Source organism: Callionymus lyra, chromosome 7, assembly GCF_982586985.1.
Source record: "Callionymus lyra chromosome 7, fCalLyr1.hap1.1, whole genome shotgun sequence".
NCBI lineage: Eukaryota > Metazoa > Chordata > Actinopteri > Syngnathiformes > Callionymidae > Callionymus > Callionymus lyra.
The window spans coordinates 26,866,431-26,891,203 of record NC_141824.1 but is presented as its reverse complement, the minus strand read 5'-3'; the positions used below and the strand labels follow the sequence as shown (position 1 = coordinate 26,891,203).

General features: G+C 38.3%; 1 protein-coding gene across 1 annotated transcript in view; it reads left to right on the top strand.

The window, feature by feature from the left end:
* Positions 1 to 24,773, top strand: part of b3glcta (beta 3-glucosyltransferase a) — a gene marked incomplete in the record, with an annotated part of 76,419 nt that overhangs the window by 33,712 nt on the left and 17,934 nt on the right. Inside the window, 3 exon segments of the mRNA XM_087795580.1 lie at positions 16,920 to 17,029; positions 21,463 to 21,539; positions 22,520 to 22,631. Coding sequence (XP_087651706.1) covers positions 16,920 to 17,029; positions 21,463 to 21,539; positions 22,520 to 22,631 — 299 coding nt within the window.

The window sequence follows — 24,773 nt, the reverse complement described above, 5'->3', positions numbered from 1 at the left end:
TCAACAATTGATCAACATCGGTTTTCAAAGTGGATGTTGATTTTTCTCAATAGTCTCACTACTTTTTCTGTTTTCCATGCTGTTTTTTCATTATATACTTTTACTATAATTGCAATACTGTAGAATTGTTATAATAATAATAATAATAATACATGATAAATAACATTTGAAAGTTGTGAGTGCTTTTGTCTAGAGGTTGTAGAAAATGTACGTAAGATGCTTGATTGTTATTCTTGATTATCTACCTTTCTTAAACTTAAATAATCCGTTTTTTAATTTTAAATTCCCTGCCCACTAAAGTAGGTAAACAATGCACTCTATACTCATTTGGTGAGAGACGGCGAGATCCTCTCAGTGGCATGTGGGTGGCAGCACTACGTAAACATAGCTGAATTTCACTGTATACTTTTATTTTGTATTCTTCACTATGGCGGAAAAACACATTTTTCCAAGATAATGGGCCCCCTTATTGGAAGTGACTCATGGGAAGACACAACAAATACGCCACTGATGGCCACATACTTTCACTAGGAGGATCTTTGTGCCTCTGTCATTTACTGTCATTTACCCTGATATTTTTTGTCTACAATACAAACATTCCAAAGGTCCAACTTCTAAGGAAAGCTTCACCACCAGCGATCTAGTGGACTGTTGACTCTAATCAACGTAAAATCTAGATCCTAAAGCGTATATTGATGCTTCTCTCCACACGGTGTGATTCCTGGTTTTTACTTTTGCAGCTCTCATGGGAAGTTACTCGTAGACGGAGGTAATAATGGCGAGAGGAAGTTGTCAGAACCTGTAGTGTAAATCAGATTTCTGTGTATAACAAGGCCAACTTGGTTTAGGACGAGGAAGTGTGAATATTAATCATGAAAATTAATGATTAAAAAACACTCATTATCTTCTAAGTGTTTTGGTGAAATATTTCTTTCCTTCTCCTGTCAGGCTGAACATCTGAGCTATTATTGCTGAACATCTGTACGCTTAATTTGTTTTTTTTGTGGTCGCTTTCCTGGCTGTGGGTGCTTTTTCTTCCAGGCTCAGAAGATCATCATTGATTTTAGTTGGTTTCAAGATTCAATATTCTTCTGGCAGTCATTGAGCTAATCTAATTTAGTCATGAACATTGATCCTGGACAAGGAATTTAGCGTAATCTCTCCAATTGTGCAACAGTATCTTAAAGTCAAAGCTACATTTTGTAGAAAAAAAAAAGTCTGCAGGCTAACTGAAAAATATTAGCAGTATTTTCTAGCATGTTTAATTATTAAAAAATATATTTGATCTATATTAACAAAAACCTTTGCTGATTTCTGTGCCAGTTAAATCCTCCTTCATCAAACTCTCAGGTGTGTTTTTTTCTGACAGTTCAGGGCAACCCGGTGGCACAGAGTAAGGCAGCGCTCCAGATTCTGGAAGGTTGCCAGAATTTAAATCAGTTTCGACAATAAAAATTAAGCCGAGGAAAAACCGTGCTGCTGTCCCGGCTGCAGTTATTTTATATTCATGTTCTGGCTCCCTGCCTGCATCTTCAGGCCAAGAGGAGACAAATTGTAGCTCCAGCGAAGTCCAAGGTTCACCAGATGAACTCTGAAGTCTCTCTGCAAGACAAAAATAAAACTATTGTGTACCCTCAAGTTTACAAATCTTGATACGAAGCAAGGCACTATATCGTTTCATATTCTGTTTGACAAAACTGTAACAAGGTTAGTCTCATGAGGCGTAGGCTACATTTTAAATATAGATGACTCTCATGAAAATGTAAAGTTGTGAGACGGTATTATCCACTGGAAATCTACATCTGAAGAGGCACTTGTACATGTGGATTTTGTGTGGAACTTTCTGCATTTACTTTACTGGTAAAAGTCTACTCTATGGATACATTTTTATTGATGTCTATAATGAATGCATTTTATTTTGAAGTTGAAAAGCTGAAATAAAAAATGTAAAAAAAACAACTCCGAAAGACAACCCGTCTTGCCAGCTAATTTTTTTTTATGTTTCCAATAATTTCTCCTTAAAATGTAGTCAGTGTTTCTTCATTTCTAGATAGCTTTTTTATTTTAAAGCACTTATGGGCCACTTAAAATAAGTGGGTGGGATTGTTTGGGACCACAGCCTTGAGTTTCTCAATGAGGCAGAGAAGCCCGACTGGCTTGATCCTAGTAAGGTGAACTAGAATTACGGATACTGACTGAAAGTGACAGGTTAGAAATAGCTATATTGCTGTGAGCCTCTGAAGTGAGATTGAAAAGGACAATGGTAACTCTGTCACTAAGGATGAATATTAAATAAAGTCACTGCTATCTCCGTTTCCCCTTCTGTGTGTTTCCAATTTAATCTCCTCATGACTTCGCCTCCAATCTTAACGTACATTTATATGCATACTTCATTGAATTAATCAATGCCCTGCCACATCCAAAGATTAGAGTCGTGCCGCTGTCCTCCGCTCCCTGAATTATAGATGTTAGGTGAGGTTTAAAGGGTAGGGTTGAACGATCATTAGTCTTTGCAAGTTTGTCCACCGAGTCCTGGACTTCAGAAAACTTGATGAGTGATTATCACAAACTGGAAAGCGTTTGCTCCAACCTTTTATACTCTGCTTGCTACGCCCAACGAATGGTAATGAAGTCATTTTTTACAGGTGACTGACTTTTCAAGAAGCAAACACCATCCGTTCCCCTAAACTGCTCCCACAGATAAATGAGACAATTGTCGAATTAACTATGCTCTGGTGTTTTCATTATGTCAGAAGGAGTTCAAGAACTCTAGTGTGGCTCTTATTGGACACATTTCTATATACTTCAAATACTTCTTTAAACTTTGTGTTTAATTCAAATACATGATTGGTTCAACTATTTCTTTTGTTATTCAGTGATTTGGATTTTTAGTGACAATGAAAAACCTTACATCACTGAATGTCATTTACTCTGGTTACCTGAACAGGAAGTAGTTAAATCTCACCGAAACAGGAAGAAGCTGAGTGTAGCATGAACAGGGATAAGGAGATTGTTACCTGATAAGAAAGTAGTCGAGTGTCACCCAAACAGGAAGTAGCGTAAAGCCACATGACCGCCCTAAAAGGGAAGTAGCCAAATTCCCCCTTGGTAGTTAAATGTCGTCCAAAGAAACGGTTGCTGAATGTAGCCTAAATAGAAAGTACTTAAATGACACCCAAAGAGGAATTACAGAAATACCACTCGAATAGGAAGTAGTAGAATGTCATCCAAAAGGAAGTTGTTGGATGTAGCCTGAACAGGAAGTAGCTTAGTGTCAGAATAGGAAGCATCAATGTTACGCAAACGGGTGATGGCTGAATTCCGCATGAAAATAAATTAGGGATGCCCACCTCAACAGGAAGTCGCTCAATGTCACATGGACAGGAAGTACCTTAATATATCCCAAACACTTTTACAAGTTACTTTAGCCTGAGCTAATGTTGACAAGCAATTAAAAAAATTTTTTATGCAAAAACATCCTTTTAAGATGTCATTCTATGATTTTTCTGCCATGATCAAGTTTTCCTTCTGGAGGTGGATTCACAAAACATTCAAATTATCTTTTTTAGTCTTTAATATTTAATGTGGAGTAAAAGGGCTTCAAAAACATTGATTAGCAGTTGTATTTAATGATCAAAAAGATGAAAGTACATCAGCAAATGGCACTTTAGACAAATGATTCCTCACTGACACCGGCTCAGCAACCCACAAAGACAAATATGCGTCAGAATTAAGTAAAGATGCGTAAAGGTGGAGGACTTGCTGAGTAAATGCCAAAAGAAAAAGATTAATCTTGTGTTTAATAATGTAGCTGTCAATCATCTCATTTTTAATCTCGCTAATGTTTCGACTAGTAGACTCTGAAGTTCGTCTCTTGTGAGGACAAAGACGATTCATTCTGCTGTATCCCTGTAATAGTGTACTTCTTTTCCAGGTCAGTCCCCACATCTCCCTGTTATACCAGACTGATATTTATTGCACTGACCTTTCAGGTGGAAGCTGGAAGTTAACTACTCCTTTCTTCCTATTGATCTTGTGTGCGGCAATTAAAAATCTTTATGTAGCAACCGCAGAAGGTTCTCTGGACCACCATGACTTGGACCTGCTGGTTGTCTTGAAGAAAGGAACGATTATTCAGTGGTATATTTAGAACAGTGCTCCCAGATTGAATATCAGCGGATCTCTGCAGAGTGACTATTAAATCATGTTTCCCTCTGCTGTGACTGACATGACCAGCTCGGTCTCAAACCTGTAAGCGTCCAGTCTTCGCCGTCTTCATATGGGTGTGAGGTCGGAATAGAGAGAGTGTTTTTTGAGAATATTCTGGGGTGTCTTGTCTCAGCAAGGCCAATCTTGTGAGTCACTGGAGTGAAGCAGGTTCTACGCTGGTTTAATCAGCGGTGGGTTTCGGGAGTCGCGCCTGCTGACGATGGAAATGAGCTATTGACGTCGTCTGTCATCTCTGAATATGAGCTCTGCGTCTCCCTGGACTGTCTGGTAACAGCTTGCTGTATCTGATCTCTTTATAGCATGACAGACGTTTGTCGTTAAAATGCTGCTATTGATCTCGGGTATACATTGTTTTGTCCTTTCGGTTTTTCCTGAGATTTGTGTCAACACCAAGGAGGAGCTGTTGGTCCAAGTGTCTGGTTTCAGGATTGAAAAACGTTTTTATACATTTATGGCATTACCAACAAATTTGTACTGATATATTACTAAAATGTACACTGTACACCCCAAAAGTTTGGGGTCACCCAGAAAATGTTGTGTTTTCCATGAAAAGTCACACCTATTTACCACCATGAGTTGTAAAATGAATAGAAAATATAGTCAAGACATTGACAAGGTTAGAAATAATGATTTTTATTTGAAATCATTTTTTTTTTCCTTCAAACTTTGCTTTCGTCAAAGAATCCTCCATTTGCAGCAATTACAGCATTGCAGACCTTGGGCATTCTAGCTGTTAATTTGTTGAGGTAATCAGGAGAAATTTCACCCCATGCTTCTAGAAGCCCCTCCCACAAGTTGGATTGGCTGGATGGGCACTTCTTGCGTACCATAGGGTCAAGCTGCTCCCACAACAGCTCAATGGGGTTTAGATCTGGTGACTGCGCTGGCCACTCCATTACAGATAGAATACCAGCTGCCTGCTTCTTCTCTAAATAGTTCTTGCACAACTTGGAGGTGTGCTTTGGGTCATTGTCCTGTTGTAGGATGAAATTGGCTCCAATCAAGCGCTGTCCACAGGGTATGGCATGGCGTTGCAAAATGGAGTGATAGCCTTCCTTATTTAGAATCCCTTTAACCCTGAACAAATCTCCCACCTTACCAGCACCAAAGCAACCCCAGACCATCACGTTACCCCCACCATGCTTGACAGATGGCGTCAGGCACTCTTGCAGCATCTTTTCAGTTGTTCTGCGTCTCACAAATGTTCTTCTATGTGATCCAAACACCTCAAACTTCGATTCGTCCGTCCATAACACTTTTTTCCAATCTTCCTCTGTCCAATGTCTGTGTTCTTTTGCCCATATTAATCTTTTTATTTTATTGGCCAGTCTCAGATATGGCTTTTTCTTTGCCACTCTGCCCTGAAGGCCAGCATCCCGGAGTCGCCTCTTCACTGTAGATGTTGACACTGGGGTTTTGCGGGTACTATTTAATGAAGCTGCCAGTTGAGGACCTGTGAGGCGTCTATTTCTCAAACTAGAGACTCTAATGTACTTATCTTCTTGCTGAGTTGTGCAGCGGGGCCTCCCACTTCTCTTTCTACTCTGGTTAGAGCCTGTTTGTGCTGTTCTCTGAAGGGAGTAGTACACACCGTTGTAGGAAATCTTCAGTTTCTTGGCAATTTCTCGCATGTCATAGCCTTCATTTCTAAGAACAAGAATAGACTGTCGAGTTTCACATGAAAGTTCTCTTTTTCTGGCCATTTTGAGCGTTTAATCGTCCCCACAAATGTGATGCTCCAGATACTCAACTAGCTCAAAGGAAGGTCAGTTTTATAGCTTCTCTAACCAGCTAAACTGTTTTCAGCTGTGCTAACATAATTGCACAAGCCTTCTGACCCAATGAGCAAACACATTGTACCATTAGAACACTGGAGTGATAGTTGCTGGAAATGGGCCTCTATACACCTTTGTAGATATTGCACCAAAAAACAGACATTTGCAGCTAGAATAGTCATTTACCACATTAGCAATGTATAGATTAGTTTAAACTTAGATTAGTTTAAAGCACTGTTTAAAAAAAACAGTGCTTTTCTTTCAAAAATAAGGACATTTCTAAGTGACCCCAAACTTTTCAGTAGTAGTTCAACATAGTTTAACATATATAGCAGTGATTCGTTAATACTGTATCACGATACAGCTATCATGCCATATTGCTGTGAAAATGCGGACACTGCATCTTCTGATGTATCATTAGGCCTCATCAACCATCACTAATCCTGATGTAAAAGGGTTATGTAATGCATTACAAAAAAAAACTATTCTTAGAAATACATTTTGTATATGTTAACTTCCTGTTATTGTCATATTGGCTTGACAAGGATTTTTTTTGCTAAACACAGTTCAATATCTGTGATTATCATGGATTGCTCTACTAAAGTATGAATCAATTATGGGAAAATGCAGTTTCTTGGATTTTTAATGAAGCATCATTTAGAATTCTCTGTGAGCATGATTAGAGGAATGCAAAGAGAGTTTTGTATCTTCTTTATGTTTTGTTTATCCATTTCATCCTATACTCTCATACAGGTCATGCATATATTTCTGTAGTTTTTTGTATCAAAATCTTTTCATTTTCAATCTCTTTTCCTGCTGATGTACTATTGGCAGAAAGAAAAGAAACTTTTTTTTCTCAAAAAAGGAATACTGATTTGTTTTGTTGCTGCAAGGTTTGTGCTAGAGCTGTTGATAAGAAATAATAATTTCAGCATGAGAAAACATTTAATTCTTTTTTTATAGCGACAGGATTCACAAGAGCGTTTTTGACCCACAACTCCACATTGAAAGCTAAAACTATTTTTTTAATTTTCTCAATTTGCTTGGATTGATCAAACATAAATACATTCTAAAAGAGGCATAACATTTTACCGTGAAATAAATCACCTTTTATTTAAATCATTTAATTTCTCTTAATCTAATCAATGTTTTACATTTTGCCAGATGAATCTTGTTATATCTATTTGATAGTGCCGGGTCATTAAAGGGCAACTAATGTTAAAACCCAACTCTCCTGACTTACACACATGTTTCAAATGTTTATTAAATGAGAGTTTTTGTACAAACAGACACATACTGCTGAGTACAATAGAGGTCCTCGATCAAATTAAGAGATACTTCAAATAAATCATGAAATTATATAAAATTAACATAAAGGGCAACTAATGTGTTGATTTAGGGTGAAATGTTATGCCTCTTTTAGAATGTATGTCTGTTTGAAGGGCAACTATTGTGAAAACCCAACTTTCCTGACTCACTCACATACATTAAGTCCCTCATCATGATGATGTTTTGAAGTTATTACTTTATAAACCTCTCCCCCGTCTGAAATCTTGGTGAATGAGTGCTTATGAGAGTGAAGCACGTTATCCTGGTCTTCTCTCCTCCTGCAATCAGTTCCCGCTTTGTTCATACATTGAGTCCCTTTGAGGTGGAGACCTGGATTGATGACACTCGGAGACAAACCTTGATATTCGACCAATTACAGCATAGTGGTGTGGTTAAGGTAAACAAGATTTAATCTCCAGAAAAACAAAGTGTTAACCACATTGTTATTCCATACATACTGCACATACTGATGAGTACAATAGAGGTCTATTTAAAAGACTCAAGTAGACATTTTAGTTGCCCTTTAACTTATCGTGTCCCTGGAGGCAGAATGGAGGGAGGGCTGCTCACCTGCTCTGCACTTCTGGATATGACAGGGCAGCAGGAGCACCGGGAGGTCAGTGAGCCAGCAGCCCCTTACACTCTGGTAAATACTTCCTTGCTTTTCAAGTATATGTCACTATTCATCCGTCAGGCAAAAGCAGTGGCTCATACAAATAAGCTCTATCGGTTCACTCTCTCATTTATCAAAGAAATTCTTAATTCAGTCCCATCTTTCCCTCCATTCAAATGCAGAGAAGCTGAGTAACCACAACTATCCAAGTGTTCCTGCTGAGTTTCCACAGGCCAGATGGTCTTTAAAAAGTGGCTCCCTGCTTTGGGAGAAGTGTCAGATCAGAGGGAAAGAAGAGCTGAATCTCTCTCGAGTCTCATTTCGACCAATATATTTCAAGGTTGATACAGTCTTGATGTGCACAGTGCAGTTCTGAGGGAGCACAAACCAGTCTCATGCTTTCTTGTTTCACAGGCCGGTCCCGAAAATAACCTGCTGCAAGGTGACAGGGATTTGTCTTTATCACAGCATTGTCATTGTATTGTTCAACGACTTCAGTGTTTCACGAGTTATGCAGCTCCATTAAATTTTATTCATGAGCCTTTTGCTTCACAGCGAGCCTGTATAATCCTTGATTGACGTCACTTGTTAATGTCAGCATTAAAACTGAATTTACCGCCTAATATTTGCTAACTTTTTTAGTCATTGCTGGGTGAAAATAATAGACGTGGCTAAAGGGCCATTTTCTTCCCAATAGCTCTAAAAAGTTTTGCCCTGTGAGTTCAATGATAAAGGGAAAGAAAAGGAAATTAACATGTAATAATTAAAAGACCCTATCTGTTGGATTCATACATGTACTCTGGCTTCCCGCAGGGGTGGGCAATTCAAATTCGTCAAGGGCCACAATAAACTCTGTGACTGTTATAAGGGGCCAACAAGCCAATTAAAAACGCCGGAGAATTATTGTTTTACAAGGAAAATAATAGAGTAATTAGTTATTAGTATTAAGCTAAAAGATAATTTCTTTTCCTTTAGTATGAATTAAATATGAGAAAAAAAAACTTTTTTCAAAACCTTTATTCATTTAACTTCAAAATTATTTTGAGAAAAAGAAATACTCACAAAAAGAAGGAAAAATATTTTGTTATAATTTGAATTTGTAGAATAATAATATTTGAAAAATATACATTTGTTTGCTATTTGTACTGCCAAGAGATTTTGAGTGATTTAACTAAATGAACAAATTCACTCTGAAAAAAAGACGTCGAAATAAAAGTATTTATTAGCCATTAGAAAGCTGAGGGTCTAATAATATATTATTTGCCCATCACCATGGCAGCTTGAAAAAGTTGAAATTGAAATGAATTACCTGGAAAGGAAAATGTTAGGATTTAAGCAGAAAATAACTATAACTGTATAATTCCAGTCAGTGATCCAGCAAACCATTTTATTTGTATGAGTTTTTATATTCACCTTACCACTTTAGTATTCATTCCATTGCTCAAGGGTGAGAAAATGATGGGTTTACTTCAGCTAATATTATCATAGATTTTGTATCTTGTAGTTGTGGCGACTCCTAAATCCTTCTTGCAACTTTTTTTTTTTTTATGTTCATCTTCAAAAAAAAACAAGATGCAAAATGAATAAAAAACACACAAAAAACATCTTATATACTGTGCTAAATCTTCCCATTTAAGAGACACTTTATCTGAAAAGTGCTCATCCAGGGTGGTTTCACGGTTCTCCGTTAAACATCTTTGAAATGTCAAATCGTTTTAAGAGAAATGTGCGTCGTTTTAAGTCCTGCAGAGAATAAAGTGAATTTAAATAATTTAGTTCCTTTTAAACAGCAGGTGATCCCGCTCTGATCTATATTTCTCCCTTTGATTTTTGATAAGCATAAAAACATTCCATATATCTTTCAACACCCTTGAGCCCCGGATCTCTTTTTAATACCCCGCTGCTGCGCAAATTCTTCGAAGTGTTTTCCAAATCCCGTCTTTTAACCCTGTTAGATGAGCATCCTGATCCCGCAGACAGGATTTCACATGTATTTTATATGGCCTCAACTCCCTGAAGGTTTGTACTATAAACTACATACTATTTGGAAAATCAAGGAACGCCTGAAAGCAGAGAACTGGAGCTTCGAGTTCCACATCAGTAGGGCACTTTTGCGGTTAGAAACTCCAAACATAGACCAGATTCACCTGCACAGTCATCAAGAGTTAAGCACATCTCCCAGTGGAATAAAACCATGATTTCTGAAAGACAAGAATTCCGCTAATGCAAACATAATGATTGCTAAACGCACACAGATGCTTTGATAAGTTCACTGAGAGGGAGTCAGTTGAAAAAGTAGTGGAGCAGATGAAAGTTGCAGAGAATTTAAGGAAAAAATGAGTGGAATACTAATTTCATTTTTTGTAGAAGGCCAGTTGAACAGTGATGTGTAACATGTTTGACTTTCAGTTTCACTTTTGTCCACGAATACAATGATATTTATTTAAGTTTTAGTTCAGGAAATGTTGAAGTTCTACCACACCAACTAAAAAATCTCAACTGAAATGTGACAATTGTGGATAATGAAATATATCATTTTGTATTTTGAACTCTTTTGTCTTTTATCCAATTGATGAAGTGATGTAGGTGAACGATTCAGGAGTGATGCAGGTGAACGATTGAGGAGTGATGCAGGTGAACAATTGAGGAGGGATGCAGGTGAGCGATTGAGGAGTGATGCAGGTGAACAATTGAGGAGGGATGCAGGTGAACGATTGAGGAGTGATGCAGGTGAACAATTGAGGAGGGATGCAGGTGAACGATTGAGGAGTGATGCAGGTGAACGATTGAGAAGGGATGTAGGTGAACGATTGAGGAGTGATGTAGGTGAACGATTGAGGAGTGATGCAGGTGAACAATTGAGGAGGGATGCAGGTGAGCGATTGAGGAGTGATGTAGGTGAACGATTGAGGAGTGATGTAGGTGAACGATTGAGGAGTGATGCAGGTGAACGATTGAGGAGGGATGCAGGTGAACAATTGAGGAGGGATGCAGGTGAAAGATTGAGGAGTGATGCAGGTGAACAATTGAGGAGGGATGCAGGTGAACGATTGAGGAGTGATGCAGGTGAACAATTGAGGAGGGATGCAGGTGAACAATTGAGGAGGGATGCAGGTGAACGATTGAGGAGTGATGCAGGTGAACAATTGAGGAGGGATGCAGGTGAACAATTGAGGAGGGATGCAGGTGAACGATTGAGGAGTGATGCAGGTGAACAATTGAGGAGTGATGTAGGTGAACGATTGAGGAGTGATGTAGGTGAACGATTGAGGAGTGATGCAGGTGAACAATTGAGGAGGGATGCAGGTGAGCGATTGAGGAGTGATGTAGGTGAACGATTGAGGAGTGATGTAGGTGAACGATTGAGGAGTGATGCAGGTGAACGATTGAGGAGGGATGCAGGTGAACAATTGAGGAGGGATGCAGGTGAACGATTGAGGAGTGATGCAGGTGAACAATTGAGGAGGGATGCAGGTGAGCGTTTGAGGAGTGATGTAGGTGAACGATTGAGGAGTGATGTAGGTGAACAATTGAGGAGTGATGCAGGTGAGCGATTGAGGAGTGATGTAGGTGAACAATTGAGGAGTGATGTAGGTGAACGATTGAGGAGTGATGTAGGTGAACAATTGAGGAGTGATGTAGGTGAACGATTGAAGAGTGATGCAGGTGAGCGATTGAGGAGTGATATAGGTGAACGATTGAGGAGTGATGTAGGTGAACGATTGAGGAGTGATGTAGGTGAACGATTGAGGAGTGATGTAGGTGAACGATTGAGGAGTGATGTAGGTGAACGATTGAGGAGTGATGTAGGTGAACGATTGAGGAGTGATGTAGGTGAACGATTGAGGAGTGATGTAGGTGAACGATTGAGGAGTGATGCAGGTGAGCGATTGAGGAGTGATGTAGGTGAACGATTGAGGAGTGATGCAGGTGAACAATTGAGGAGTGATGCAGGTGAGCGATTGAGGAGTGATGTAGGTGAACAATTGAGGAGTGATGTAGGTGAACGATTGAGGAGTGATGCAGGTGAGCGATTGAGGAGTGATGTAGGTGAACGATTGAGGAGTGATGTAGGTGAACGATTGAGGAGTGATGTAGGTGAACAATTGAGGAGTGATGTAGGTGAACGATTGAGGAGTGATGCAGGTGAGCGATTGAGGAGTGATGTAGGTGAACAATTGAGGAGTGATGTAGGTGAACGATTGAGGAGTGATGTAGGTGAACGATTGAGGAGTGATGCAGGTGAGCGATTGAGGAGTGATGTAGGTGAACGATTGAGGAGTGATGTAGGTGAACGATTGAGGAGTGATGTAGGTGAACGATTGAGGAGTGATGCAGGTGAGCGATTGAGGAGTGATGTAGGTGAACAATTGAGGAGTGAAGTAGGTGAACGATTGAGGAGTGATGTAGGTGAACGATTGAGGAGTGATGTAGGTGAACGATTGAGGAGTGATGTAGGTGAACGATTGAGGAGTGATGTAGGTGAACGATTGAGGAGTGATGTAGGTGAACGATTGAGGAGTGATGTAGGTGAACGATTGAGGAGTGATGTAGGTGAACGATTGAGGAGTGATGTAGGTGAACGATTGAGGAGTGACGTAGGTGAATGATTGAGGAGTGATGTAGGTGAACGGATGAGGAGTGATGGAGGTGAACGATTGAGGAGTGATGTAGGTGAACGATTGAGGAGTGACGTAGGTGAACGATTGAGGCGTGATGTAGGTGAACGATTGAGGAGTGATGTAGGTGAACGATTGAGGAGTGATGTAGGTGAACGATTGAGGAGTGATGTAGGTGAACGATTGAGGAGTGATGTAGGTGAACGATTGAGGAGTGACGTAGGTGAACGATTGAGTAGTGACGTAGGTGAACGATTGAGGAGTGAAGTAGGTGAACGATTGAGGAGTGAAGTAGGTGAACGATTGAGGAGTGATGTAGGTGAACGATTGAGGGGTGATGTAGGTGAACGATTGAGGAGTGATGCAGGTGAACGATTCAGGAGTGATGTAGGTGAACGATTGAGGGGTGATGTAGGTGAACGATTGAGGAGTGATGCAGCTGAACGATTCAGGAGTGATGCAGGTGAACGATTGAGGAGTGATGCAGGTGAACGATTGAGGAGTGATGCAGGTGAACGATTGAGGAGTGATGCAGGTGAACGATTGAGGAGTGATGCAGGTGAACGATTGAGGAGTGATGTAGGTGAACGATTGAGGAGTGATGCAGGTGAACGATTGAGGAGTGATGCAGGTGAACGATTGAGGAGTGATGCAGGTGAACGATTGAGGAGTGATGTAGGTGAACGATTGAGGAGTGAAGTAGGTGAACGATTGAGGAGTGAAGTAGGTGAACGATTGAGGAGTGATGCAGGTGAACGATTGAGGAGTGATGCAGGTGAACGATTGAGGAGTGATGCAGGTGAATGATTGAGGAGTGATGCAGGTGAACGATTGAGGAGTGATGCAGGTGAACGATTGAGGAGTGATGCAGGTGAACGATTGAGGAGTGATGCAGGTGAAAGATTGAGAAGTGATGCAGGTGAACGATTGAGGAGTGATGCAGGTGAACGATTGAGGAGTGATGTAGGTGAACGATTGAGGAGTGATGCAGGTGAACGATTGAGGAGTGATGCAGGTGAACGATTGAGGAGTGATGTAGGTGAACGATTGAGGAGTGATGTAGGTGAACGATTCGGAATTGTTTTTCTCCCTCTTCCTCTCCTTGTTTGATGATTAATCGAAAGCCATTAGTTGCAAGGGCAAGGCCAGTGATTTCATTCTTAATTAGTTTCCCTTTTTTTCCTCCTCGCTCTCCTTCACTTCAAAATCAGGGTCTGCCTTATCTCCTCAATGAGAGATTAGGGAATAGTTTATCTGATCCTGTTGTTATTATCATGCACCAGATTGTGGTACAGTGCACAGTCAGGCAGCTGTGGACGCACCTGGGTCCGCTCTAAACCTGCCGCTCTCAGACTGAACGTGTCCACACAATAATGTTCGTCTAGCAGACTCAGCAGAAGGACATTTAGAGGTGGTGTTCGCTCTGTAAGCTGGGCTCTCAGCGGAGGTTAGATCTGCGAGGAGATGGACATGCAGAGATTTAGCAAGTAAATCCTCCCGCCTCTCGTTCCCCCCTCCAGGCTCAGGGATGAATGGAATCTTTATGAGGAGCCAGGAGAAGAGGCGACACACTCAATTAAAAAGATCTGACGGGATACTGTACTGTGAGATATGGTCTTCCCCTGACCCTGGTGCTAATATCTGGACCCAGGGTGTTTGCAGGTTCAGCTTGTGGAATTGCACAGGAGGTGATCCATCTAATCCTGCCATTGTCAGCACTCGCCCTTCCCCTGGTCGCCTTGTTGTGCACTTGCAGAACTATAATAGGAGACCAGTCTGCAACATCTGCAGCAGCCCTGCACATTATGTATTTCTCTTGTGAGCGAGCCGTACCACTGGCTTTTGTACAGCCAATTACAGCAACACTGTAGAGATGAGCTAATTCGTTCCGGTTCACAACCAACGCAGAGGTGCTAGTAAGAGCTTGTAAGAGTCCAATAAATATAAGAAAAGGTGCATATTTTCTTTCTTTATCAAATATGTTTGGATTGTATTGCATTTTTTATATATTTAGGTAATATACAGTTTAAGATTGTCGACATAAAAACAGTCATAATGTACATTATTCAATGTTAAAGAACAAGTATTGAATAAACAATAATGATACAAATATGGTTGGTTGGACATTTCTTTTTCACAATATTGCAAATTAAATCATTCTTTTACCTTCAGATTTGAATCATCATTGATCACAAATGCAATAGTAATGATATACAATATTTCCGATTGGAATCATTTTAACTCAAAAGAGATGTGACACTACATTAAGACAGGTGGTAAAGGTTTTACCATATTTCTCACACTATAAGGTGCGCTTGAATCTTTTAATCTTCTCAAAAATTGACAGTCTGCCTTACAATCCAGTGAGTCTTATAAGTGAATTCAGGTTGTACATACTGATTCCGGACGGCTTTATGTGGTGCAAAGCACTTAAAAGTCTGTCTAAATGTTAGTAAGATACCAATTTGAGACACTGAGATATTCCTCCGCCACGTGTTGTACTACTAACCGAGGAGACGTGGAAGTACTTCAATAAAATTCATTATGCTTCGGATAAGGCTAGGGCAAATAAGGGTAAAACCCTTCGCAACACAAACTATTACGGGGTCAACACAATAGCATGACACTGCGAAGCCACATGCATTGAGATGGAGTCTTGTACGCCTTATGGTACGGTATGTGTTTTGGTGTTCTTTTAGTGTTGTGAGAGAAGATTCGTTAATGCTAGGCAACCCCAGAACTTGATCTACAGTTAAATGCAGCAGTTGTACCAGGTGACCAACAGCCAATCAGAAATCTGCTTTCAAAAGGTGGGGACAAAACCTTATGGGTGACATAAGATCATCTGAGGAGTGATGACTCACTTTTAGATAAACATTGATGCTTACTTTTGCATCTTTTAGAGTGAATCATTCTAGGTATTTCTGAAGGTAGGAAGCCAAAAACTGTTTTTTATATAACCTCATAAAATACGTGGTGTGTTCGTAATGAATGGTTGCAGCTGAATTTTTAAAACTACAACACACACACACACACACTCCATTTTTCTTTTCAAATCTATGAAGTCCGAGATGAAATACTCTTCCTACCTTCTGTCGAACTTCAATATGTTCTTAAGCCTTTGTACTTAAATCACCAAAACCCATTTCTGTGCTCATTAAATGTGACAGGCAGGTTACAGGATTTAGGAGTCGTCAAATGTAAATGAAAGAGACGAAGACAAATGCTCGGCCTGTTTTCTCGCTGTGATTCCATCCCTTTGGGTCGGCAAGACTCCTTTTGATTTAGCACAAAGAGCCTTAAGAGTTGTGCAGATTTGTTTGTGCAGTCAATGTCAACGCTGAGTTTTATGACTGTTGCTGACCTGTTGTTAAACTTAAAAGCCGGTTGAGCCAGAAGCAAGAATATTTAGTGTGCTGTTGATTTATCATTTTTATTAACTTTTTGTATTGTGTTCTGGACACTGTAGACTCACGGCCACATTTCCATTTGCAAGGCCAAGATCAGACACGTATTATATTTCATTATATATATATATATATATATATATATATATATATATATGTATTTAAATACTTCACAGAAAGTTCCACATTTTACAAAAAGTATTAAATATATATTTGAATTTGTTTACTACGTTTGCTCTAATAATCCTTTCTCTTGAATGTTTATAAATGTTGAAATATTAATTCGGTTTATGGACACAAAATATTACGTGAAGATGTTTTATTTGTGTGATGTTATGTCTTTGGTAACACAGCATTTTTCAATCTTGCACATCTTTTTTATTTGATTAAAATGTGTACAACTCAAATTTTTTAAGATTATTATTATTATTATTAGTTTTGTTAAAAGTGTTTTAATACAATATATTTTTCTCATATTTTATGTGAATATTAACAGATGTAACAACATTTTTCTTATTATGAATATAACTTGTTATTATTATTATAATATCACTAATTATTTTCATTAGATTTCATTAATATTTATAGTTTGTTTTTTTTTCATTTTATTTTAAAAGTGTAAACATTATTTATTTATTATTTTTTGAACTGATTCTAAGGCTGTTTGACCTCCAGCATGTTCAGTTTCTAAATGAGAAGATTTAACCATTCTCTTGAGATATTTAAGCTCTACTTAACTTTGTCCTTCCTAGAGGACTGTTGGGAATGTTAACCGTTGCAATGTCAGGACCACAAATACTCTTTTAACAGTCAATTGGGGGCCAAGTGTTTATTTCCATTACGTGTCTCTCAAAACACAAAGGCAAATGATGTGGTCATTCCTGTTAAATTAGCAGAAGTCTGGAGAAGGTCATTGATTTCTTCTCTCACTTTGGTGTCTCCACAGACCTGCGGGAGATAGTCTTCGTTATCCAGAGTCAGAGCAACTCTTTTCATGCCAGACAGGCGGAGAATCTGAGGAACCATTTAGTCAAGCAGGCACAGGAGCTCTCACAGGTGAGGCTTTTAACATGCTTTTATTTTGAAGTTCCACATTGTTTTTTGGCAACAAAATTGGCCTTTGAGATATCAGCATAAACTTCTGTTTGTTTTAGGACCTAATTATTATTTTTTCTGTCTTTATGTTGATCATTGCAGCTATTCTCATATGTTAATGTTTGGTATATTATATTTCTCATTAAAGTAATGCTTTTTGATTTTACCTTCTGGCAAAAAATTTAAAATACAGTATAAATTGAAGTAATTGGTATTTCTAAAAGAAAATATACATATTTTTAACATAGTTTTAACATTCAAGTTTATATTTAGAATCATTTAATCCAATAATTCTATGTATATAAAATCATATAATTGTTTTTAATTCATATTTTCAGTAATAAATTATATTACTAAGTTAAAGTACAAGTCAAATATTCAACACAATGAAATATATGTGCGTGAGCAATAAATAAAATATAAAGAAATACAGTATATTCATGTATCTTTTTGTTACTCAAGCAATTTGTTTTCTTCTTTCCATGTGTCTTTTGGCTAAACAGCAGCAGATAATGGAATATTTTCTTTCCATATTTTCCAAATTTAATTTCTGTACTATTGTGTTTTCATTAATACTTTTTTCTTCTAAATGTATTTATTTAATTATTTTTCTTATAAAGTATAAGATAAATGCCTAAAGTATTATTTTTCACCATGATTGCATATAAATATAGTCAATAAAGTGTGATGTTTTCCAATCTTTATTTATTTATTAAATAAAAATATGAGTTTTTGTTTCCACCATAGATTTGTGTCTAATCCTACTAACAGTCATATTAACATTTTATTGACACAAGAGATCTTCTAATTAAATGGTTTTCCTTGTAACTCATCGGAGCAAACTGTGTTTTATCCAGAATTACTGTTTCAGATCCTCTCTAATGAAAAGTGACATCACATTCTGCAGGTAAACAAGCTTAGTCACAAGAGGTTTCATTTACTCTAATGGACATTGAGTTTTATAAGATAAGATTCATTCATCAATGCCACCTCTTGTTGTGACCTGACATTTTAATATCTGTTGGATGCAATTACACAAACCCCATCGAGTCCACTGGGCAATTTTAATCAGTCGCATCCCTCAGAGGCGTGTTGTCAGATTGAAGGCTTTTCAGAGTCGGATCCAGTGACTGATTCTAGATATGAGCCTTTGTCATCAGGCAATCTGCATGGAAGGCCAACTGTGAATCACTTCCTCACACAAAACATGCAATGTTTGTCTCTGTTTCAGTTTGACGCTCGACGCAAACACATGATTAGTTTCAACTGCTTTTGTGAATGTTGATTTTGTTTTTAGCAGTAGAGTACTGATGACTCGACACTTATTTTAAGTTTTATGCCAAAACATGAGCAGGTGACAGTTGATATTTCTGTCATCCAACTGTGAAGTGAACCACCATCCACCTCGACTAGTCTCGCCTCAGTTACCAATTGGGGAGTAGTGGTTCAATTGTGTCACGACTCAGGAATCATATTTTTACGCTTAGTAGCAATTTTATCACTGAATCATTTTTGTATATAATATAACGGGCAGTAAAGCAGCACTACAAAAGGTCTAACATGCCCATAGAATAGTTTCCCTTTGTCTCTTCCTGGAAGATTCAAATCGTTACTTTAATACTTAAGCCATGGTGCAAATAAATGCAACTGCCATAGCTCCAAGCATTTTGTAGAAACATCTGGGATTGATGACTCTGCGTGACAAGCCTCAACGCTTGACCAGAATACGAAGCATTTTAATATTTCAAAGAAGAGTTTTGTACAAACAGACACACACTGATGAGTACAATAGAGGTCCAAGATCTATTCAAAACACACCTAAATCAACACATTAGTAATAGAGTTTAACTGCCAAATAATAATAATCCTTGTTCAAAATGAAACAAATGTCTTAATGTTAAACATTACTTTGTATCCCGCTTAAAAAATACCTAAACTTAGATTTGTCATGAATAAAAGTTGTCAAGGTAACTCATTATTTTAACCGTTAAGTAAGAAAGATGCTAAATTTCTTTCCAAAGTAAAATAAAAATGAAGGAGATGTCAAGCTTTTTGATACTTATCTCAACTTACTGCTGTGATGTGAAATGTATCACCCTGTGACACTCTGTATCTTTTCATATCTTAAAAGTCTTAAAACTTAATCATTATAATGAATGAGGACATGTTAAATTCAGACGATCATTGAATTGTGTTAAATAAGTGGATCCATTGTCTCTCAAATGAAGTGCATCTTGTCCATTTGTCTTACGAAATGTGAATGTATTAAAAAATGGTCTTGGGTTTTTCTTTGAATCGCTGAGTGGAAATAGTTTCACTAATTAAGTCCTTTCAGTAACAAACAATTCAAGGCCAGCTTTAAAAATGGAGGTTGAGGCTCTTAGCATCCCCGAGATGACTACTTGCTGCGTTTCCCACATATGATGCAAGACTGGAGACATTTAGAACTAATACACTCACACGCTTCCATTCCCTGAACGTCCGCCGAACAGCTCACTGTGTGAAGACATCGCTCTTGACTGAACTTTGACTCGATTCATCCAGAAATTCAACTTCATGTTTTGTTCATGGTTTTGTCGCACATGACTGTTTAACCCGCTTATTGTAAGTCCCTTGTGATAAAAGTGACTCTTTACTCGACACCAATTAAAAAATGAGCATAAAACAATACATAAATGATGAATGAAATCATGAAAAAAATTGACTTTCTGAACAAATGCATCAATCAAATGTATTCATTTTCTGCAACTTATTATCATCTTATCAAAGCTTCACACACACACTCATACCTAGGATCAATTGCCCCAAGTTCCCAATCTACCTGTGTATGTTTTTTGACTGTGGGAGGAAACCGGAGTGCCTGTAACTGTACCTGTAAACCCACCCAACACAAGAAGAAAATACCATCTCCACACAGAAAGTTAACTCGTCCCAAATCTGGAAGCGAACCTGCAACCGTCTTGCTGTGAACTGGTTTAATTTTAATCAAACTCAGTAATAAAATGATTTTTTTTTCTCTGTTTATCTCAATGAGAATTTAAATGTGTCAAAAAATTTATAATTCCACATTATATTGAGGAAGGACAGTGCAACTATGAAAACGACCTTGTGTTACTTCTTAATGGAATATAGCACAAAGAAGTGTTGGTTTGATAATCTGCTTTTCTTTTGATGAAGGTCTCTGAACTTTGACAAGAAACATTAACTAATTTACTCAACTGATGTATCACGCTCACAAAGTGTGGTTTAGTTCTAATATGTCTCTTACAGATCCCTTATTCTTGGTCGTTTCATTTTCACAGTGTGAACTGTGTTTTCGGGGAGGGGGAGTTCAAGAATACAAACGGGAAAAATGAATCAAACATTCTGTCCACATTCACAGTTCAGTAACTTTCTGACTGAAAAGTCTCAGATTAAAGACTAAATAATTGGGCAAAGTCGCAGCGAAACACCTTATCTTGCATGTTAAAAATCCGCCGCTCGAGATGGAATAATTTCTTTTTTTGGCCTGTCACTTCCTTCCTTCAGGCTGCTGGCGTTTACGTCAAATATAAATGCAGTCACGGTTGTTGTGCTGCTTTTCTTCATGCATTCGCTTGTATCTAATAGAAACTAAATTCCCATGTCATTTTTTTCTGCGTCGCTGTGTTTCAGAATATGCGACATCTGCAGTCATTTCAAAGTAATCTTTCTGATAGAATCTCGTGGTCGTCAAGGAAACAATAAATGTCAAACCCTTGGTGTTTTTTGTCTATTGTCTTCACAAATGTATCTTGAGGGTAGCTGCAGGATATTTTGGTCAAATTGATATGACATTTACTCACACAGGACACAGCTTTAGACACAACCTCTCAGCGTCACAGTGCGGTGAGCAGGACAGACTCACATCCCAAGATAGATGCTTCATGATGTCGAGCAATATGTGGCTGAATGTTGATCCATGACAGAGGAGAAGTTGTTATGGAAGGTTTACCTAAAATGTATGGCAGCTTTCATCTGTCTATACATTTTGCCAATACAATTTTAAGGACAAATAAAATGTTATTTATATTTAGTGCAATAAAATAAAATAAAAATAATAACTATTAGTGCAACTGAGTAGTTTGGTAGGTTAATGATATTTGTTTGAACTTTTTGGCCCTAAGTCACTTTTTAATTAAGGTTGAATTAAATAAACAAATAAATATAGTAGTAAACAATCCTGTGAGCTGCTTATTTTATTTTCCTATCTTTATCTGTATCTTTCCAAATATGAGAATCAGAAGCCAATAATGCCATATGGGATTTTATCTACAAAAACAGGCAATTGTATCTGACCGTTACAAAATCTGCACCTTGAAAGTTTGTCCATGACGATCATAGTCGGCGACTTATATTCTTTTTGTGTGTTCCAGGAGCCGCCGGTGGTTTTGCTTCTTCACAGTTTATCAGAGAATGAGGGTGACTGGAGCATCCTCCCGCTGCTGCCTTAGTGAGTATTACCCTGAAAACATGTCAAACTGGGTCTGGCGTCACAATTTGGCCTACCTAGTAATTTCTGTGGCCCTCAAGAGTTTTTAATACATAAAGACGAAGTCCTGATATAATAATATCCCCTTGCTCCCTCGAGGATTGGCAGACGCATACAGGAATAAGAAAAAAAAGACAGACAGTATAATAATAAATAACGGCACAGGCCAATGTCTGAGAATAGCTGATTGTTTTTCATTCTTTGTGTGTGTGCGGGTAACAAATGCCTCATGGACTGGTTCTGATGCACAGGCCACTGTTTGGGGACAACTATATGCACTTATCTTTAATAGTGGAGGCGAAATTCAAGAACAACTGGTAATGCTGAGTTAGGGTTTGGAGAAAAGTTTTCTATGATGAGGATCTCAAACAACAATTTGGCACATACTGACCCCAGCTGGGCGGGGTGAGAAGAGCAGGCTCGAGCCATTCTGGGCTGCAGTGGAAAAGCATCCTTTAATGCTGGTGAGTGGGTCTGACACCCCTCCCAAAGGCTTTGTCTGATTTCAATCATGCATCATATTTTATGTCCACAAATTGCTTTGGAAAGTAGTCGCCACATTAAGTCTGTAATAAAGTGCTCGAGATCATGATGAATCTCTTGCCATTATGTTTGAATGTGCCACGTTAAGATTATTACAGTCGTCATCTAGCGCTGTGAACAGCATTATAATGCGCAGCTCACGTCTCACTGTTTAGTTTCTCTCATAATGCCTCGTCCCTTATCTATCCAGACAATGTTTGCCTCTTTCAAGCTGGCTTGGCACCCGGATGGTCAGAAACAACACAAATCGTTACGGAGCGCAGAGTTATCTCTGTGCCCTCCAGGGAAGAGCTGATGGAGAGCCAGGCCGGACTTGAAAAGACAATTATTTTCTTTCTGTGTTACAGCCCTATCTGTAGTCTCTATATATCATTTAATAACACTTTATTCCCCTTTAGTTTGTCGTCGTCCTTCGGGCAAAATTCCTCCTGGATTGTTTTTCTCGAGGAGGAAACCAAGGTGAAGATGACAAAGCTGGTTCAAGTGCTGGCGAAGTTTGACAAGAGCAAAGTGAGTATGCAATTGGAAAGCAATTTCTCCAGACCTGCATTCCTCTTTTAAATTCATCACCCACACCAGCGTTTATCTTCTTTTTCCCGGCGCCATCATACAAACACATTTTAAAGCAATACAAACAGAGCAGCTCCACTGAACTGCACTTTTTGTCATTTAGAAAAAAAGAAGGACAGGATAATGAATTCATGTCGTAGAAGCAACAGCTGCTCTTAAAAAGCCTAAATAAGTTGTTTGTTAATCGTCTCATTTGTCATTACCAAGATTATTATCTTCCACTGTTATTAACCTTCACCATTTAATGATTGTTTATTTAAAGGTTGTTTCCGTGTTTTTATTTTCAACTAACATTTCCTGTGTTTTGATGGGGATGGAATGCACATGAAGACCTAGGATAGATGATAAGAAATGAAATATGCACCTAGATTCTATCAAGAAAAAGAGAGTGAGAAGGAGAGAAGGCAAGAGCGAGAGAAAAGTGTGAAAGCGAGAGAGATTTTATGCAAGAGAGGGATGGAAGGAGTGGATGCAAGAGAAAGAGATTGTAAAGAAGAGCAGTGCACAGCAGTTTCAATACCAACACTAACTATGATAAAGTCCCATAGTGCATTGCAACAGTTAGATTGTAATCTTGTCTGTATTCCAAAACAGTTTGTTTAGTTTCTGATAACTTGGGAATGAAACAATCCTGGAGATAAATGAACACAGAATTCTGTAAGTTGTACTAGAATGCTTTTTTAAAACATTTTTTAATATCAAAATAACAACAACAAGAATTACAACAACAATAACACAACAGTTTACATCTCATTAAATATCATTATCACACAGATATAAGTTTTACCCTTTGAAATAATTTATGATTGATCAACTTGATTTTCTTTAGGACGTTAACCACCCTTCAGCTCCTCATCATTCGGCTTTCAAATATTTATAGATCTAGCTTGAAGGCGTGTGGTGGAGCTTCATGTAGATTGAATAAACAATTTGTGAATGTATTTCAATCTTTAATGTTTAACCTTTGACATCATCATTTATTCATGATTTATTTACGTCAACTTTTATTATGGTTTTCTACCTCTTCGCGGCTCGCCAGGTCAAGGTGGAAAAATACCTTTCCTCTGTGGAGAGAGAAGCAAAACTCTCCCACAGGGTAGATTATTATCACGAATATTTATCTCTTTGCTCATCTCCTCTCCTGGCGCTGCATCATAACTCATGTAGAGCAGTGTGTATTTGTTCTTTTATGTTTGTTTTTTTCATCTAAATATCTCTGGACTTCGCTGAATTTCTAAGCATGTTTCATCACCGTCTTGTTTACAAACCTTTGCAACAACACTTTTCATCTGCGTCTTCTAAAGCGGTGGCCTGGTGCCTACATATATAAGCAAAGGATGTTTTTCTACTCAATATAGCTGATTACTATGGCTCGCCAATGTGTGGTCCAGGGGCCACTCTTTGGTACTTTGACTGTATTAATGCAGCCCTTGTGAAGTCCGAGTAAATATATAATAATGCCGATTTAGGAATGTGTCTGCCAACTGAGTATTTTTCGTTACAGTTTGAACTTGATTTTGCATTAGAAAATGTACCTAAGCCCCGCCCACTGAAAACACATTTTTTTCTGGAGATGAAATGTTATTTACCACACCACACCAATTATTTGTAAAACATCTGGGTTTGTCACCTCGCGTCATTTGTCAACTCTCCACCTTAAAAGGACTCATTGTATGAAAAAAGCTGGCCATGATTACTGCTGGCTGCAGGAGGAGTGGAGCCATTATTAAGTCATAATATATTACTTTTGTAAAATAATAACTTCCAATGATGACGAGGGAATTATTGCATCTTGCAGAGGAAGACTTCAACATTTGAATCATGAATCGATTTATAATATCGTCTCTTTTTCATTTTGAAATAAGGTGGTTTTGGACAGAGCTAAGTTTTTATTTTATTTTCTCATTTATTAGCTCTTTTTTGTTCCTTCTGTCATTTGGCGCAACAGCACCTCACAAACGTCACAGTAGATATTTTAGTTTCCAAGCTCTGGACTAAAGGAATATCCTTGTAATGACATGAAATTGGATGAAATATTTTATTTTAAGATCAACACGCTTGTATCTTTCCTTTTCTGAAGCG